A 19,432-nucleotide genomic window follows, 5' to 3' on the forward strand; every position below is an offset into this window, starting at 1 on the left:
AAAAAAATCGTGAAAAAGACCCGGTTTACAAAAGAAAAAAATCCTTTTTCATCAGAACAATGCACCGTGTCATATGAGCACTTTAAAATGGCTAAAATCCATGAATTAAATTTAGAATTGTTGGAGCCTCCACCGTATTCATAAGATTTGGCCCCTAGAGACTTTCATATGTTTCAATACCTAAGAAAACTCATGAGTGCAAAGCCTTTTTCATCAAATAGTGAGGTCATAACAGCCGCGGAAGCGTATTTTGCAGCCCTCCCAGATTTTCATTTCAGGGATAGAATTTATAAACTGGAGTCTCGTGGGAACAAGTGTATTGATGTTCAGAGAGACTACATTAAATAGTAAAGTGTATTTCTTCTTTCTTTCTTTCTTCCCTTCCTTGTACCCTATCAGGGTGTCGAATTTGGGATCGCTATTTTAATTTACATTCACCCATCACTTCCATTCTTTTCTGTTTTCCGTCATTATTTTCAATGGACCGTGATAGTGTGACGTCAAAACGTCAAAAATTTTTCCAAATAAAGCAAACATCTGTCAATTGATTATACACGTGATTTGTATAATCATTTTTAATTTTATTTTGTTTTAACAATTATCTGCTCATTTTTTCTAAAGACACAACCTTTGTTAGTCATATCAATCATATTGCTTTTAATTTTATAAATGTCCCTACACAAAATCAAGGATTTACACACTACATGGTACTTGCTGCGTTTCTTTAGGTTCTTAACTTGTCCTATTTAGAAATATGGTGGGAAATATACTATGAGCATTGATTACAATCGCGGGTACACAACACATCACCATTTTGTAAAAATTAAACATCCTACAAGCAATGTATTCCAATTATAAAAACAAAAATAAACACCACGTGTGAATTGTTGACAGAGTTTTGTTTTGTTTGGAATAAATTTCAGAGTAGCCAACATTGATTTGACGTCACGACTATCACGGTCCATTCCTCGGGTGATTTTCCTTTAACTTTTCCCGCCTCTTCTACTTGCTGTATCCTTTTCTTGGTCTGCCTCTTTTTCTTTTTACGATCTTTGCTTCGTGGACTTTTCTTGTACTTCTGTTGGGTTGCATCCTCATCAAATGCCCATACCAATTCATTTGTCTCTTAGTTTATTCGTTATTGGTTCTTAAGTTGTAACTATTTCCATTTCTGAGTTTTTGCATTTTATCTTTATTTCATTATCTTCTTTGTCGATGATTATCATTATTTTACTTTTTCCCTCGTTTATTTCCGATTTTAGTTCTTCTATTTCCTCTACCCATGTATCCATTAGTTTCTGCATTTTGTTCTCGGAATCTGCTATTAGTACTATGTCGCCCGCATACATTAAGGACTCTTGTTACCGGTTGTAGTCTATGGTATCCTATTATTGTCTGTAGTTGGTTGGTTCTTGCTTTAGTTTTTCGTATTAATTCGTTCATTACGATTATGAATAGCAGAGGGCTGAGACTATCTCCTTGTTTAATATCTCTCTTCAAATTAAATTCTTCTGATCGTTCCCCTGTTATTTGTACTTTTCCTTTAACCTCTTAAAAATTATAGAAAGTACCTCTAAGTACTTTCTATAATTTTTATCAATCTGTTTGGTACATTTATTTCCTCAAGCATTCCCCTATAATTTGTCTATTTATCGTGTCAAATGCTGCTCTAAGGTCTATGAATGCTAATACCAGTTTCCCCCGTGTCTAAGCTTCTTTCGATTAGGTTCCTGATGATATATATTATGTTGTCTATATATATTTGTTTGTCTTCCTGGTCTAAAGGCCGCTTGTTCTCCCAATTTCATTTCTAATTATTGAATTAGTCTCTTCTCTATTACTTTCGTATACATTTTCAAGCATACCGATGACAGACATATAGCTTTGAGTTTTCGCAGTCTATATGTTCTCCTTTTTTGTATATTGGTACGATGATGTTCTTCTGCCAGTCTCTAGGGATTGCTCGTTTTTCCCACGCCTCTTTATATTATTGTCCATAGGCAATTTATTCCCTCTTCTCCCATGTACTTTATCATTTCCGTTTCAATTTCATCATCTCCTTCTGCCTTGCCTATTTTTATATTTGATATTCCTTCTATTACTTCTTCTCTACTTATTTGGTCTATCTCTGTGTTTTCTTGGCCTTCATTTATTACATTGTGTTCCTGAATTACTTCGGTATCAAATTTTTCCTCATAATATTCTTTCCATACCCTAGCTATTTGTTCTGGGTTTATTTGAATTTGCATTGATCCATCTCTTATTGCATTTATCTCCTTTCGTTTTCCCCCTTCATGTATCATATTGTCGTCCAAAAGTTTCTATTATTTGTTATATATCTTTCTTATAGTTCTTCTATAAATGCTTTTCATGATTTTGCTTTTGCTTGTGTGACTGTCTTTTTCACCAATAGTCTCTGCCTGTAATATTCTTCTTTATCTTCTTCTAATCCCGTTTCGATGTATTTTTTCCGGTACACGACAATTAGACTGAAATCATTAGACCGAAAGCAGTAGACCGAACTCATTAGACCGAAAAGCACTTTACCGAAACCTCAATAGACCGAACAGCATTAGACCGAAATGGTAAATAAATTTAAAAAGTTTGCAGTAAATTATGCTAAGATTTTGTATATCTGTCTTTTTGTTTATTGTATTTTTTTTGTATTATTTTATATATAGACTATGTAAATTGTTACTCTGTACAGTCTGATATGAAATAATTTTCATCCGTTAAACAAATAAGTGAAGGTAAAAATAAATTCAGGGTAGAGTGATGTTAACACCATTTTAACTGTTTATAATAACCATCCAAATAACATTTAGTTGTAATTACATTAGTCTTATCTCTTTTACTGCGACAAGTAAAAAGAACTGCTTTTCGGTCTTCTGCTGTTCGGTCTAGTGAGGTTTCGGTAAAGTGCTTTTCAGTCTAATGAGTTCGGTCTACTGCTTTCGGTCTAATGATTTCGGTCTCTTTACAGTAAACCATTTTTTCCATGCCATTTTCTTCTTTTTTATTTCTGTTTTCAATTCTTTATTCCACCACCTTGTCCTTTTCAATTGATTATTACATTTTTTGATTCCACATACTTCAGCTGCTGTTTTCTTTAATACTTCCCTGTAAGTATTCCATCTTTCTTCCATTGTCCATGTTTCTTTTTGGCACTTTATCTGCCTCAATCTTTTATTGGTTTCCTTCTCGTAAAGTTCTCGCACACGTTCTATCTAGTAAAGTGTATTTCAAACCATCAAATTGTGTTTTTCTTATCGAACCGCAAGACTTATTGAACAGCCTAGCATATGGGGCACCTTATATTAGATGAATAAAAAGAAGGTATTGGACTTCGCAAGTCCTAGGTTTTCACCCACGTGAATGAATGTTCTATATTTCAGTCGAAGCAATAATTTATAAAGAAGCTGGTTCAAAAGGTTGAATATGTAGTGAAATTAAAACCTGAACTAAATATTTGTACTCCTCTTGTCAATACGCCTTCATTGATATATCATATGTCTCGTTTTGAGATATTTTTGGAAAACTTCCGGTCACAACTTTTTAACCGGATGTGATATCAAAACCGGAAGTACCGGGTGTCCCAATAAGAATGGCTCTCGGCCATATCTCAGGAACCGTTTATAGTAGAGCTTTGAAATAAAAAATTTTATAACAAAAGTTGCCTTAGGAAAAGCCTGGAAATTATTTTCATAATTGTGGGACCACCGTTAGAGGGCGTAATTGAATATCAAAAATTAAAAAATCTAAATTTTACAAAATTTTCCTAATGAAGGGGCACTGGAAATCCTATCGTCGTATTCTTCATAAAATTCTACGCATATTTGATTTGACAAGTTTAGGTCTACCTTTGGAAATAAGAGGTGGGGGTGAGTGGGAACCTTGTTATGAAAAACTGGCTGTGAGTCCGGTTCTGCTTAATCAAATTTTGCAAACTTGGTCTTGTTGAAGACAGATCCTTTTCGTTAATGTAAAAGTTATGATTTCGAACCAACTTACTGAGTAATATGCCAGCTAGAAGGCGTTATTTATTTTTTTTTTTTTCAGAAATCTAGTGTTCCTTGGAAAATATTAAATACAAACATGCATTTTTAATACCATATTACAAAATTAGACAAAATTAGCAATAGTATAGCGAAAACCGCATGTTAATACCTTTTTTCTATCTCGAGATATCTTACCAAACGTGTAAATTTAAAAACATAACTGTTATTGTCACCGGTAAACGAAATAATTCATTAAAAGTAGTGTGCTATGGAAACAACAAAGAAACATTTTCCAGCTGTCAACGTATATTGGGTCTTTTCAACGCTTCTCATTTGTTTCGAGCCTCGTTCATATCTCGTATATTAATATTATACACGGATTATACGGCATATGACAGAGGCTCGAAACAAATGAGAAGCGTTGAAAAGCCCTATTACAAAGAAATAAAAACAACTATTTGACATAAACGTTCAAATTTTTGCCCATCATTTTCGTTGCAAACATTTACTCTTTCAAGAGTAGATTGAACAGCAGTCTCAATTTCTGCTCTCGATATGCTTTGAATGGCGTTTAGTATTCTCTGGATAATGTATTCTAGAGTAGTGTATGATGGGCAACAATTTGAATATTTAAGTCGTCACTAAGTAGTTCTTTTTGTTCTGTGTTATATTTAATTTTAATAGTATTGTTTCCCTTTATATTGTTGTTTTAATTAATTATATTTTTATACGTTGACATCTGGAAAATATTATTTTGTTTTTTTCCACAGCACACTACTTTTCATTAACTTAGTTTACCGGTGATAGTAACAGTTATGTAAAAAATTTACACGTTTCTCGAGATATCTTGAGATAGAAAAAAGGTATCGACATGCGGTTTTCGCTATTCTATTGCTAATTTAATCTAATTTTATAAAGTATGATTAAAAATGCATACTTGTATTTAATATTTTAGAAAGAAAACTAGATTTCTGGAAAAAATTAAATAACGCCTACCAGCTGGCTTATTACTTATTAGGATGGTTCAAAATTATCACGCTTACATTGAAGAAAAAGATCTGTCTTCAACAAGACCCAGTTTTCAAAATTTGATTTAGCAGAACCGGACTTACAGCCATTTTTTCATAACAAGGTTTCTACTCACCCCCACCTCTTATTTGCAAAGGTAGAGTTAAACTTTTTAAATCAAATATGCGCAGAATTTGATGAAGAATACAATAATCGGATTTCCAGTGCCCCTTCATTAGGAAAATTTTGTAAAATTTGGATTTTTTTATTTTTGATATTCAATTACGCCCTCTAGCGGTGGACCCACAATTATAAAAATAATTTCCAGGCTTTTCCTGAGGCACCTTTTGTTATAAATTTTTTTATTTCAAAGCTCTACTATAAACGGTTCCTGAGATATGGCCGAGAGCCATTCTTATTGGGACACCCGGTACATATTCGGTTTCTTTCGGTAGATTTTCTACTTCTAATTTAAAATTTGTACTTTTAGTTTGGATTTAGGAGAACGAAAAATTCAGGATTTAGCAGGTTTTGATTCTGATGGGCTCATATCCCATTTAAACGATGTCACTTCCGGTTGTAACTCCGAAGTCCCAACAGAGAAATTATTTACTCTTACTCTTACTTGAAACCTTATTTTTTCTTTATGTTCTATAATAGCCTAGATGATGTGATCTACACTGCGCGTCAGAGAAAAGAGGCCACCAAAAAATGGGTCATGTTTGATGTCTCGAATTTCCTAAACCTGTTGTCCGATTTACGTGATTTTTTTAATATGTTATAGCCATATTCTTTAACAATATCGCTATAATAATATTGTTGCTAGACAGGTAAATATGTAATTGATATTGTATACCGGGTGTACCAATCAAACTGTGTTTTTTTCACAAAGTTCACCACACCCTGTGGAATATTCTAGCATTTATAAAATACTGAAATTAAAACCCAATTATAGCCTCAGGTTTTCTTAACATTCATAGTTTTTTTATTCATTTGATTCATTCGTTTATGTCGGATAATAAAAAAGTTAGGTACTTTAACAACTAGCCATGTTCTTCATCGATACAGGGTGTTTCTAAATAAATACGACAAACGTTAAGGGGTAATTCTGTATGAATAAATGACCGTTTGTTTTATAAACATAATGTCCACAAATCCTTCGTTTCCTAGATACGGGATGTTGAATTTTTCTTACAAACTGACGATTTATTTATTGCTCTAAAACCGGTTGAGATAAATATGCAAATGAAATTTGGTAGGTTTTAAGAGGTAATTATTGCTCATTTTTTAACATACAATCAAGAATGTTATATTCACTATTGGCGTGCATACGGGTAATATGACCCGTATTCTGGGTAATATGACCCGTATGCGCACCAATTGAGAATATAAAATTTTTAATTGCATGTCTCAAAATGCGCAATAACTACCTCTTAGATACTACCAAATTTCATTTACATATCTCAACCGGTTTTAGAGCAATAAAAACACCCTGTATTGTTAAAGAACATGGCTAGTTGTTTAAGTACCTAACTTTTTTACTATCCAACATAAGCGAATGAGTCAAAAAACAGAATGTTAAGAAAACCTGAGGCTATAGTAGGGTTTTAATTTCAGTATTTTATAAATGCTAGGACATGCCACTGCACTGGGTGTGGTGAACTTTGAGAAAAAAAACACAGTTTGATTGGTACACCCGGTATACAATGACAATTTACTTGTCTATCAACAATATTACTACAGCGATATTGCTACAGAATAAGGTTATAACATATTAAAAAAATCACTTAAATCGGACAAGTTTAGGAAATTTGAGACATCAAAAATTACCCATTTTTTGGGTGGCCTCTTTTCTCTGACGCGCAGTGTATAATAACAACGGAGGAGATGTGATTGCGGACGGACGGACATACGTTTTCACCATTTTTTTTTAATGATGTAGAATGGGTGAATAGAATATTGAGTTATAAGTTTAAAACTAACAACAGTAGTATTCGTAGTATTTTTCATTAACTATGTATAATGTTTGTTTCTAGATATTGCCAGACAGCGCAAAAGGTTGGAGGGAAGCTGACTTACATTGCAAAGCTACTGGGTGCCGGCATGTCGTGGAAATCATTGATGTCTACGAAAACACATACAAAAGACACGCTGCCGTTTTAATGGTGATGGAATGGTAACTAATAAAGTACACATTTATTTTTCCTAATATTTTATCTGCATATATTTTAGCATGGAGGGTGGTGAATTGTTCCAAAGAATTCAGGATAAGGCTGAAGGAGCGTTTACAGAAAGGGGTAAGTAAATTTTTGTTAAAGTCTATTTGTTTGCAATTGGCAGCTCATTACAAATGCAAATCTGCAAATAAAAGTTAAAGGTTACGGTCAGGGGCATAAATAAACCATTGCCGCACGGATGTAATTAAAACCAGTAAGGTATTTTTGAAAAATTACAAGTTATGCATTAATGTGTTTAGTTACATAATGTGTACTTTAACAAAATAATCCATGAAATTAAAACATTTCATTTAATTTTTCACGTTTAAAGACGCACTACCTTTTACGGTAAGCTGGTCCCACGCCTGACTAACAAAAACATGCCGTGTTAGACCTACTCTGCAATTTGAAAATGAATCGGCCGGTTGTTTTGATGACCGCAATTTAATAGTTCCAACGTTCCCATAAATTCTCTATGAGGAAGTTTCTTTTCGGGACTCTTAGCCACGTTTTCAACATTTCGTCTCACTGGGCGCATCCTCTTACATTTTCTACACATCCTATATACATGTATGTAAACCCTGTCAGCCAATGACACATTAATTTAGACGGTTCTTCTTTTGACGTGCCATATCAGAATTATCGGACGTTGGTGATCACTAGAGAGCGGAATATATCGCCTGGTGAGAACAATAGTGACGAAACTTCAAAATGAACATTTAGAGATAATCGTATTTGAAGTTTTGATGAAACTGCTAAACAGTATAACTGACTTGTAGGTAATCATTTTGCAAAATTTTTCTAATACTGTGTTTTCTAGATATGTAAACCAATTAGTAGAAGTAATTTTATTTGAAGAAAAGATGGATATTGTATTTATTTTTGATTTTTTTTCTGCGTTACGCCATTATTGCATTATCGTAGATGTTTAATTTGATGTTTCGCCACTATACTTTAATACTACTATACTACAACAGTTTAGTTTCTGTTTTAAATAATTAAAAAATTTACTTTTAAAAATAAATTAAACGCATCAAATAAAATATTTTATTGTACACACCAGTTATGCGCAAAATGAAACTAAAGTACAATAGAAAAATAGATAAAAAAAAGATCTTAAGTAATAATTATGAAAACGATAAACATGATAAAAGATAAAAAGTAAGCAAAAGAACTATGAATAGTAAAATTAAATTCATCATTTCACTCACGTATGTTTCGTATTTCAAACTACTAAAGAAATTATTGTGGATAGAAGGAATTGATTTATTTTGTAAGACTTCTTTTTAGAAATGAATATTGGTTCTCGATAGTGTGGAATTAAACAATACTGATCCAAAGTGGATAGACGCTTTCTTGATTTGCTATTTCTAAGTACCTAAGAACGATTGAAACTGAGTTTCTCTGTAAGAAGTTTTATAAAAAAAAAACACAAAAGCAAAAACGACCACACAGTCAAAAGTGCTCATTCGCCACTATTGCACATTGTACTACTATCTTTAATAAAATATCTAATATTTCAAATACATGTAGACACGGCGTAATTACAGATTCGCCAGTATTGATATAAAGTTTGGTGTGCTTTCGTCGTTAATGCATCAAAATATTTGACAAATTCACAATACCATAAACACTTGTAGGCGCCCTCTAGTAATAAGGAAATTAAATAATTGTTAGCCGATATTGCACATAAAAGAGGGCATATTTAGATGTCGATTGATGGACTTAACTCAAAAACGTTAATTTTCGAGTTTCGCCACTATTGTTCTCACTAGGCGATATGCAAAGTGCATATAGATGCATATATTGCATATTTTCAGACAACAAACACAACATTGCATATTTAAGCTAAACACGATTTATTTTGCATCTTTTAAAAATAAATTATATAAAAGTTTAAAATTTTCCTCTCTTAGTTGGAATTTTATAACTTCGATATGAACGACCTCGTTATTTATCTATCTATCGCTCATCTGGACTTTCCCATTACTACCTGAATTTAAAAATTATGGGTGTTCCCAGAAAAATATTATTTTATTAGCGTAGCAGGTCGTAGGTACCTACCTGCTTTTCAGGGTCTAATAATTATTTTGTCAGTTTCCGGCCAACATTTGTTTAAAGTAAACGTTGTATCGTATTTAGTGTTTTTGAAGTGATTGGTATATATTAAATTTAAATATGTCTACCATTCAAAAAAGTGCTTGGATAAAGTGTTTTCCCGAGTTAAAGCTAAGTGGAGACAAAATCGTAAGTTACATTCATTTTCACATTTCATTTTTTAAATGAGGAACTGACAAACAAAAGCATCATGTCCCACAAAAGAAATTTTTCTGGAAAGAGTGTTTTTATTCGACAAATTCGCTTTTACTTCTATAAAGACGAACATAGAGAGAAGCATTGAAATACAAAAATCCATCAAATTGTAGACAATTCCGCTTTTGTTCTTCAGCTTAAGTAACGTACTTTGTTCTTTAAGTAACGTACAAATTGCTAAAGAACTTATGTTCATAAAAGTTAATTTTAGTTTTTTACCAGATCTAATAAAGTCATTAGAACAAAGGAATTTATAATTAAGTGATTCGGTTAATCTTGTTAACACTTTTCTGCTCATTGTCAAAAAATTCCCGGAAATTAGAAATAAATTAAAAAATGTTTTAGAAAAAAATGAGGGCTTCGATTGTTGGAGGAAAGTTGTACATATTTTTGAAGGCAACTTTTCTGAAGATCTTACGACTTAATATATTGTTTTATTTTTGAGTATTTTTAATATGCATTTGCATATTTAGACAAATTTAGAAAAAATACCTGCATATTTGTAGTAAAAGTAATGCATATATATGTGCATATTTTGGTAATGTTGTGTTGCATATATTCCGCTCTCTTGTGATCACCATTGCGAAGGCTTCTTGATTGTCTGCAATATGGAATATTTGTCCTGCATCTCATCCTGAATGTTTTAAGGGGGCTTAATAGGTGTTGCCTAATAATAAAAGTACCATACTCTTTTTTACACTGCACGTGGACTTCACACACAGTTGACTGATGACTGAAGAGGTATATGCAGCAGCAATTCTAAATCTCCACTACAATCAGAGTTATAGGAAGTTATTTAGAGGGCCGGTCTCATACACCGTGTGCGAGTAACGGAGGGTTAAGCTTCTTTAATTTAAAAATAAAATAATTATACCATAGTTTAAAACAAAATTACAAAATTCTGCTTAAAATGTTGATTTCAAACCATATCCCGTAACCAAGAAACTTGTGTTCCCTACACTTCTAAGGCCCTCTATTTTGCGTTTAAGGATCAGTTGTAGTATTCTACAGGGTGAGTCATTAAGAATGTCCAATCTCTGAATTGTAGATTCTAGACCTCAAAATATTAGGATTTAACCCAAATCACTTACATAAAATGTGGCTCGTTACTGAGATACAGGTTGTTTTATTTAAAAATTTAATGACTATTTTTACCCAGTACGTTAGAACTATTCGATGTATACTTTTCATACTAGGCAGAAATTATAGGTACTATACACGCTATAAAATTATGTTAAATAAACGTTTCTGGCTATTACCAGAGGCGTACGACAGGGGAAAGTGAATGTTGACCCTTTCCAAATTCTACGCCATTGGTGGAATTACCATTTAAGTGCAATTTTTCGATTCTTCAACATTTTCTACGTAAATAATATACTCTTCATTCGTAACGATAAAGTCATTAGTTTTCGAGATATTTGAAGTTAAACATGTAACGTCAGTTATTTTTGATTAATGTATTGTGCTGCTTAATTTTATACTTCAAATATTTCGAAAACTAATGATTTTATCGTTAAGAATGAACAGTATAATATTCACTTTTAAGAAACTAATCGAGTCGAAAACTAATGACTATCGTTAAGAATGAAGAGTATATTATTTACATAGAAAATGTCGGAGAATCGAAAAATTGCGCTAAAATGGTAATTACGCCAGGCAGAATTTGGAAAGGGTCAACCATTCACTTTCCCCTGCCTTACGCCTCTGGTAATAGCCAGAAACGTTTATTTAACACAATTTCATCGAGTGTATAATACCTACGCTTTCTGCCAAGTATGAAAAGGATATGTCGAGTAGTTTTAACATACTGGGTAAAAATAGTTATTCCTGTAACTCAGTAATGAGCCACATTTGATCTAAGTGAATTGGGTTAAATCCTAATATTTTGAGGTCTAGAATCTACAACTCAGAGATTGGACATTCTTAATGAATCACCCTGTATACAGGGTGATTGATTAGTAGGGTAAAGCTCAATAGCTCCGCTATAGTAATAGATAGTGCAATAAAAGTTAATAACAAAAATTTTAGCCACCTTTGAGCTTCACATTACAAAATTAGTCAGAATGCATGAACTGAAAGGAAGCCGCCCAATTTCTTTAGAAACATATTTGCTATCAAAAGTATGTCCATTGGCTTGTTTTATTTTATCCAGAAGTCAATTAAGGATTTCTTTTTAAAAGTGTCTTCTGTGAAATCGATGAATGTTTTCTGTAAATCCTGTAATTCTAACTTATTTGGTGGGCTTACTGCAAAACAATTTCTGATCCGGTCAAGTTTGGAATAATCTTCAGAGAAATATTTATTAAAACTTTCTTGAAGAGATTGCAAGTGATAAATTATATCAGCAACCACATATCTTATTCCAGCTATTTCGTTTTCGTCAAAAAATGATGACAGGGTCGGAAACGCAGAGACAACCTTCCCCTGCACTTGAGAACATAAGGAACTAACTTTTTCTTGAATGAGTTTATTTCCTCATTGGCTGTGAAGGGTGCTTGCTCTCTGAAGACCCATGTTCAGCGTGTTGAGTCTGTAATTATTTTTTTCAGCTAAAAGCATTAAAACTTCTGACCTCATGAAGAAACGGGTAAAAAATGGCACTTCCGCAGTCAAAGGCCCATTGTAATCGTTTGATTCACCCACGCGACGCGTACCACCTGAAACCTTTCAGCGTACCACCAGTGGTACGAGTACCACCGGTTGGGAACCCCTGCTCTAAGCAACAAAAACAGACCAATCGATGTGTGAATCAATTGTTAATTGCTCTTCGATTTTACGCTACAGGAACATTTCAAATATTATGTACTGGTGATCACTCGAATGTTTCGAAGGCAGCAGTCTGCTGCATTGTACAAAAAGTATCTCATTACATTTCTCTATTATGTCCTCCGTTTATACAATTGCCCCAGTATCACTTCCAACAAAATAAGTTTATTTTGAGGTTTCGGTTTTAACTTTGGAAATCGTTCTCAAGATACGGTCTTTTGAGAACTAGCAATTATTTCCCAGGTCACATGTTTCTGTTTGAACCCAAAACTGTGTATTTTTGTTTTCAATAATGTCTGCTCAAAAATTGAAATACGATTTCCTTTTTTCCTCTAAATAATTTTTGGTTTTTTCACGTTTTCTGCCCAATGTCAGTAATCAAACGAAAGATCATCCAATAACAATCTATTCACTCAGATTCAAAACAATTTTGGAATCATGTTAACTCATTGAATAAAAGCCATGGAATTCAAGTGTTATGCATTTTAATGACTTGTCAGCAGAATCAAGTGAGGAAATAGCAAACTTGTTTGCGAGCCATTTCTCCAGTGTCTATCGCTCAGACAAAGTTAATTTAAGTAACTACGATTTTAAATTAAAAAATTCAGTCGACATTCCGTTTATTCAATTTTCACTTTCTGAAGTCTTTGAGTCTATAAATGGTCTCAAGGATAAACTTAGTTATGGTCCTGATAACATTCCAACATATTTTTTAAAAAGATGTGTGTACAGTTTATCTAAACCTTTACATGTATTATTTAATTTATCTTTGAGACTACATACCTTCCCTAGTGAGTGGCGTGACAGTTATATAACTCTGGTATTTAAAAACGGTGACAGAGACAATATAAAAAATTATAGGCCTGTTGTTATGTTATCTGCCATCCCCAAACTTTTTGAATTAATTTTAAACAAATATCTTACTTGGCACTGTAGAAATCTCTTGATTAATGAGCAACATGGATTTAGGCATGGCAAATCTACGTCTACGAATCTTGTCTTATATCATGATTACATTGTCAGGGCTTTCGAAGATGGGTACCAAGTGGACTCTATTTATACTGATTTCTCGAAGGCCTTTGACACACTGATCCATTCTTTACTCATCTTTAAATTAAGATGTATTGGTTTTCCTGAATGGTTTCTTTCATGGTTGAGTAGTTATCTTGATGAAAGAGTTCAGTTTGTTGTTATAAAGGGTTCACTTTCGATTCCTATCTTGGTCAGTTCAGGGGTCCCACAAGGCTCACATGTGGGTCCTCTTCTCTTTAACTTGTTTATTAATGATATTTCTGAGGTAATAAAAGTTTGTCAGTTTTTGCTTTTTGCCGATGACCTTAAGCTATATTTCAAAGTTTCAAATCTGTCTGATTGTCTAAGGATCTAGGAAGACTTGACTTCTCTATACAATTGGTCTCTTTCCAATTGTCTCCAGTTAAATAAAGATAAGTGTTTTGTTATATCCTTTAGCAAATCTAAAAATAATGTTGTGTTTGACTATCACATTAATACAAGCGTTCTATCAAGAGTGACTGAAATAAAAGATTTGGGGATGTTATTTGACAGTTCCTTGTCATTTATCCCACACATTAACAATTTGTCAAATAAAGCATACCGTAATCTAGGTTTTATCACAAGAAACTCTCGAGATCTTTCTGTACCTACATATAGAATTTTATATCTTACTTTCGTCCGTAGCATCCTGTCTTATGCTTCTATAGTATGGTCACCATACTATTTTAACCATATTTACACCCTTGAAAAAATTCAAAATAAGTTTCTCCGGATTTGTGCTTATAGATTAAATTTAAAGAACATGTCTTCGGTGGAATTAAGGTCAAGGCTAAATATCAGTTCCTTAGAAGACTATAGAACTAAATGTGATTTAATTTTTCTCTATAAACTACTTGATCATACCACTGACTGTTCTAATTTAAGTCTTATCAACTTTAGATGTAGCACTAGAATTCTTAGAGATATGCCCGTATTTTCTATAAAACACTATCACACCAACTATGGCAAATTCTCTCCAATTAACAGGATTCAGACACTGGGAAATGACTTTAGTCAATCTTATGATCTGGTGGATACAAGATTTGTAAGATTAAGGCACTGCCTGACTGAGTATGTAAGGAATCGAAGATAAGTGACCTTTGCTTTGGAGTCTTCATTTCATTTGATTTTAATTGTCAGAGATTTTCATTTTAATAATATTTCCAGGAAGTTTAATTTACTTAAATTATAATCATTTGTTTAACAATATTTATTAATTATTTAATACTTACTTTAGTATTTGTGTTGTGGTTAGGATACCTTATTTTTGTTATTTGTAAAAATGGGGACATCCCGTAATAAATAAATAAATAAATAAATAATTACAGGTATTGTACAGGGTGTCTGCGTAACTCGGAACCATATGGGAAACTTTTTTAATATCAATTTTACGAAAAAAAGTCATTCTTTATAAAGTGCTCTGCATAGTCTAAAACCTAAGATGCAATCATCAGATATCAAATTTTGTCAACAGTATACGAGGTATGTCAAAAATATGAATTTCGCTCAAGAGCAAACTACCTTTATATTTCAAAATATCAAAAAATTTTATTATGAAAAGTTATTTGTAATTAAAAACTATATTCAAATATGCAATAACAGCCTTCTACTTAAAAAAAAAATTCTGAAATTTTCCTAAATTACCGATTCCGTACATCATTTTTATTTATTAGACATGTAATAACTCTTTTATGAATAATTTTAGGAAAAAAAGTTATTCTTCATAAAAATCTGTGCATGGTCTAAACCTTAAGATGCAACCATCAGTTATCCAAGTTTGTTAATTTTATACGAGGTGTGTCAAATAATATGAATGTAGAAAGAATTCTTTATAAATTCTTTCTAAATTCATATTATTTGACACACCTCGTATAAAATTAACAAACTTGGATAACTGATCGTTGCATCTTGAGGTTTAGACCATGCACAGATTTTTATGAAGAATAACTTTTTTTCCTAAAATTATTAATAAAAGAGTTATTAAATGTCTAATAAATAAAAATGATGTTCGGAATCAGTAATTTAGGAAAATTACAGAATTTTTTTTTCAAGTAGAAGGCTGTTATTGCATATTTGAATATGGTTTTTAATTACAAATAACTTTTCATAATAAATTTTTTTGATATTTTGAAATATACAGGTAGTTTGCTCTTGAGCGAAATTCATATTGTTTGACATACCTCGTATACTGTTGACAAAATTTGATATCTGATGATTGCATCTTAGGATTTAGACTATGCAGAGCATTTTATAAAGAATGACTTTTTTTCGTAAAATTGATATTAAAAAAGTTTCCCATATGGTTCCAAGTTACGCAGACACCCTGTATATGATTAGTGACAAAATAAATGCAATCTGCTTGCCAACGAGTATAGTTGATGGAAAAATCATTACACTAGGGGCCGGTTGTTCGAACGCAAATCAAGAAGTTGATAATAATTAAGTCCCCTTAACAACCATCAAATAAAAACACCCCTCATTCGTACGTCAATCAATTGATTGTAATCAATTATGTTAATTATCATTATGATTATTAACATAATTGATTGATTAATTAATTATTAATTAACATAACAATTATTAACATAAATGATTAATAAATCTCATAATTGTAATTAATTATGTTTTCAGCAACCCAAACAAAGTTGACATTGACAGTTGGTGACAGTAATTAAATATTTGATAATGATCAGTTGATTCCATTTTTGATTAGCGTTCGAACAACCGGCCCTAGAACTTATTCGACAAATAACTAACTGTGGGGTACAAATAGTTATTGAAACGCAATAAAATATAATCAACCAGTAACTATTATACTAAAATAGCACAAATAAAATCTTTCTATTTAGGTACCACGCAATATAATATGATATTTTCTACAGAGGCTGCCCAAATAATGCATGATATATGCTTCTTCTTTTGGCATCATAACCCTGTATGGGTCTTTGCCTGTCTGGCTATGTGCTTCCATTCAGATCTCTCTTGTGCCCTTCTCCTCCATTGTCTTATATTCATGGTTTTCAGGTCGTCTTCCACGTCATCCAACCATCTCGTCCTGGGCCTTCCTTTTTTTCGCCTTCCTACCGGTTTCCACTGTAATATCTCCTTTGTCGTTTTTGTATCTTCTTGTCGCTGAACATGTCCCAGCCATGACAGGCTTTGACTTTTAACAAATCTTACCATATCATACCCTTCATTCAGTTCATTAACCTCCTGTCGTTTCTCCTGATTCTCCACTTGCCGTCTTCCTCTTGCACAGGGCCATATATTTTTCTCAGTATCTTTCTCTCGAATGTCCTGAGTTGGGCTTCATCTTTTTTCGTCATTACCCAGGTTTCACCACCATAGGTTACTACAGGTCTAATCAGTGTTATGTGGTAGTCATTTTGGTTCTTTTGTCTAATAATTTCGATGTAATCAATCTTTTATTAGCATAGTGTGTACGATTTCCACTGGAAATATGTGCATTAATTTCGCTTCTTTCATTTGATGATTGATTTCTGGGCCCAGATATGTGAAGGCATCCACACGTTCAATAGTATAGTTGTCTAGGTAATAATATTATATATTATTTTCATTGTCAGGTGTTCTTTTGATGGTCATGTACTTAGTTTTTGTTTCGTTTATTTTAAGCCCTCTTTTTTGTGCTTCAGTATCAATTTCCTTGAACGTTTCCGTTAGTCGTGTCTTGCTTCTACTAATAATTATGGCGACATCGTCTGCATATGCAGTAATTTTATACTGTTTTGGTATTTATATGGCCAGTTACATTGGTTTTTCTGATGACTGCCTCAAGAACTAGGTTGAACAGCATGGTTGAAAGTGCGTCTCTCTGTCGCATCCCCATGTTGATGTCAAACAGGGGAGACAGTTCTCCTTCTACTCTAACTGCGGCTTTTGAGCCCTGCAACGTCATTTTTATGAGGCTGATATATTTTTTTGGTATATCTAGATTACAGAGGTCTTCCAGCATTTTGTCTCTTTTCACATTATCAAAAGCTTGTTTAAGGTCTATACAGGGTGTTTCATTAATAATTGTCCATATAGTAACTGGAGAAACCTTAGCACAAAATATGAATATTTAACCTAAAACACTTAAATAAAATGTGGTTCCTTACTGAGTTACAGGGTGTGTTATCTAAAAATTTAAAAACTATTTTTGCTCAGAATTTTAAAACTATTCAACGTATCCGTTTTATACTTAACAGGAAGTATCGGTACTGTACAAACTACTAAATTATGTTAAACAAACGTTTCTGGCTATAACCAGAAGCGTACGATGGCGGAAAGTGAATGGTTGACCCTTTCCAAATTCTACGCCACTGGCGGAATTGCTATTTTAGTTCAATTTTTGGATTCTCCAACACTTTCTATGAAAATAATATACCCTTCATTCGTAACGATAAAGTCATTAATTTTCGAGATATTTGAAGTTAAAAATGAAACGACACTGTCATTTTGATTAATGTATTGTGTCGCTTGATTAATGTCAACCAGCCAGTATCCCCTGTCGTACGCCTCTGGTAGTAGCTAGAAACGTTTTTTTATCTTAATTTAGTAGGGTGTAGAGTATCTACACTTTCTGCCAAGTATTATAAGGATACGCCAAATAGTTTAAAGTACTGAGTACAAATAATTTTTAAATTTTAATCATATGAATCATATCATAAATTAATCAAAATAAATGTGCTGTTTCATATTTAACTTCAAATATCTCGAAAACTAATGACTTGATCATTACCAATGAAGAGTATATTATGTACGTAGAAAGTATTGGAGAATCCAAAAATGGCACTAAAATAGTAATTCCTCCAGTGGCGTTGAATTTGAGAAGGGTCAACCATTCACTATCCCCTGTCGTACGTCTCTGGTAGTAGCTATAAACGTTTGTTTATCATAATTTAGTAGGGTGTATAGTAGTCGCACTCTCTTCCAAGTATGAAAAGGATACGTCAAATAGTTTTAAAATGCTGAGCAAAAATAGTTTTTAAATTTTTAGATAAAACACCCTGTAACTCAGTAAGGAACCATATTTTATGTAAGCGTTTTAGGTTAAATCTTCGTATTTTGTGCTAAGGTTTCTCCAGTTACTATATGGACAATTATTAATGAAACACTCTGTATACATATTATACAGGGTGTTCAGAAACTCTACCGACAAACGAAGACAGAAGATTCCTCAGATAATTTTAAGACAATATAACCAAATTCACCTAGTCCGAAAATGCTTCATAAGGGAGCTAGAGCTCTTTGAAGATGGCGTCTTTTAATTAGTTTTTCTTAAATACCTCCAGAACGCTTCCAGTTAGAAAAACGAAAATTGGTACACATATTTATCATCCAGAGATAAATCGATTCCATCCATTATGAATTTCTAGTACCAGTCATAGGCGTCCTTTTTGGGTGGGTCAACGGTTATTTTATCGCATAACTTTTTTGTCTTTTAAGCATTTTTGATACTGGATTATTCTAGTACTAAAAGGTACTCTTTCTTTATTAAATCGGTAGGACACACCATTTTGTATAAAAATCAATTTGAAAATTTTTCGTTTCCTGAATTAAAAAAAAATTGAAAAAAAAACTTAAAACAACTGTGTATTTTACCAACTTAAAGCCAAAGTAACTTTTAGTACTGGAATACCTCATAATTTAATAATCTAGTGTCAAAATTCTTAAAAATTAAAGACAAAAAAGTTATGCGATAAAATAACCGTTGACCTACCCAAAACGGACGCATATGACTGGTACTAGAAATTCGCAATTAATGAAATCGATTCATCTCTGGAGTATAAATAAACGTACCATTTTTCGTTTTTCTAAATAGTTTTTTTTTTTAATTTTTTTTGATATTCAAAAAACGAAAAATTTTCAAATTGATTTTTCTAGAAAACAGTGTATCTTATCGATTTAAGTAAGAGTACTTTTTAGTACATACTATAATACCTTACATTTTAATAATCCAGACTCAAAAATGCTTAAAACTTTAAAGCAAAAAAGTTATGCGATAATATAACTGTTGCCCTACCCAAAACGGACGCCTATGGCCGGTACTAGAAATTTGAAATGGATGGAGTCTAT

The 19,432-nt window shown here is 32.5% G+C and overlaps 1 protein-coding gene across 1 annotated transcript in view; it reads left to right on the plus strand.

Annotated features, from left to right (window-relative positions):
• LOC114329193 (MAP kinase-activated protein kinase 2) overlaps window positions 1–19,432 on the plus strand; it is an 82,965-nt gene that overhangs the window by 8,013 nt on the left and 55,520 nt on the right. Inside the window, exons 3-4 of the mRNA XM_050641589.1 lie at window positions 7,043–7,182; window positions 7,239–7,303. Of these exons, the coding sequence (XP_050497546.1) occupies window positions 7,043–7,182; window positions 7,239–7,303 (205 nt within the window). The remainder of the gene's footprint in view (window positions 1–7,042; window positions 7,183–7,238; window positions 7,304–19,432) is intronic.

The sequence above is a fragment of the Diabrotica virgifera genome, chromosome 10 (assembly GCF_917563875.1).
Source record: "Diabrotica virgifera virgifera chromosome 10, PGI_DIABVI_V3a".
Lineage (NCBI taxonomy): Eukaryota > Metazoa > Arthropoda > Insecta > Coleoptera > Chrysomelidae > Diabrotica > Diabrotica virgifera.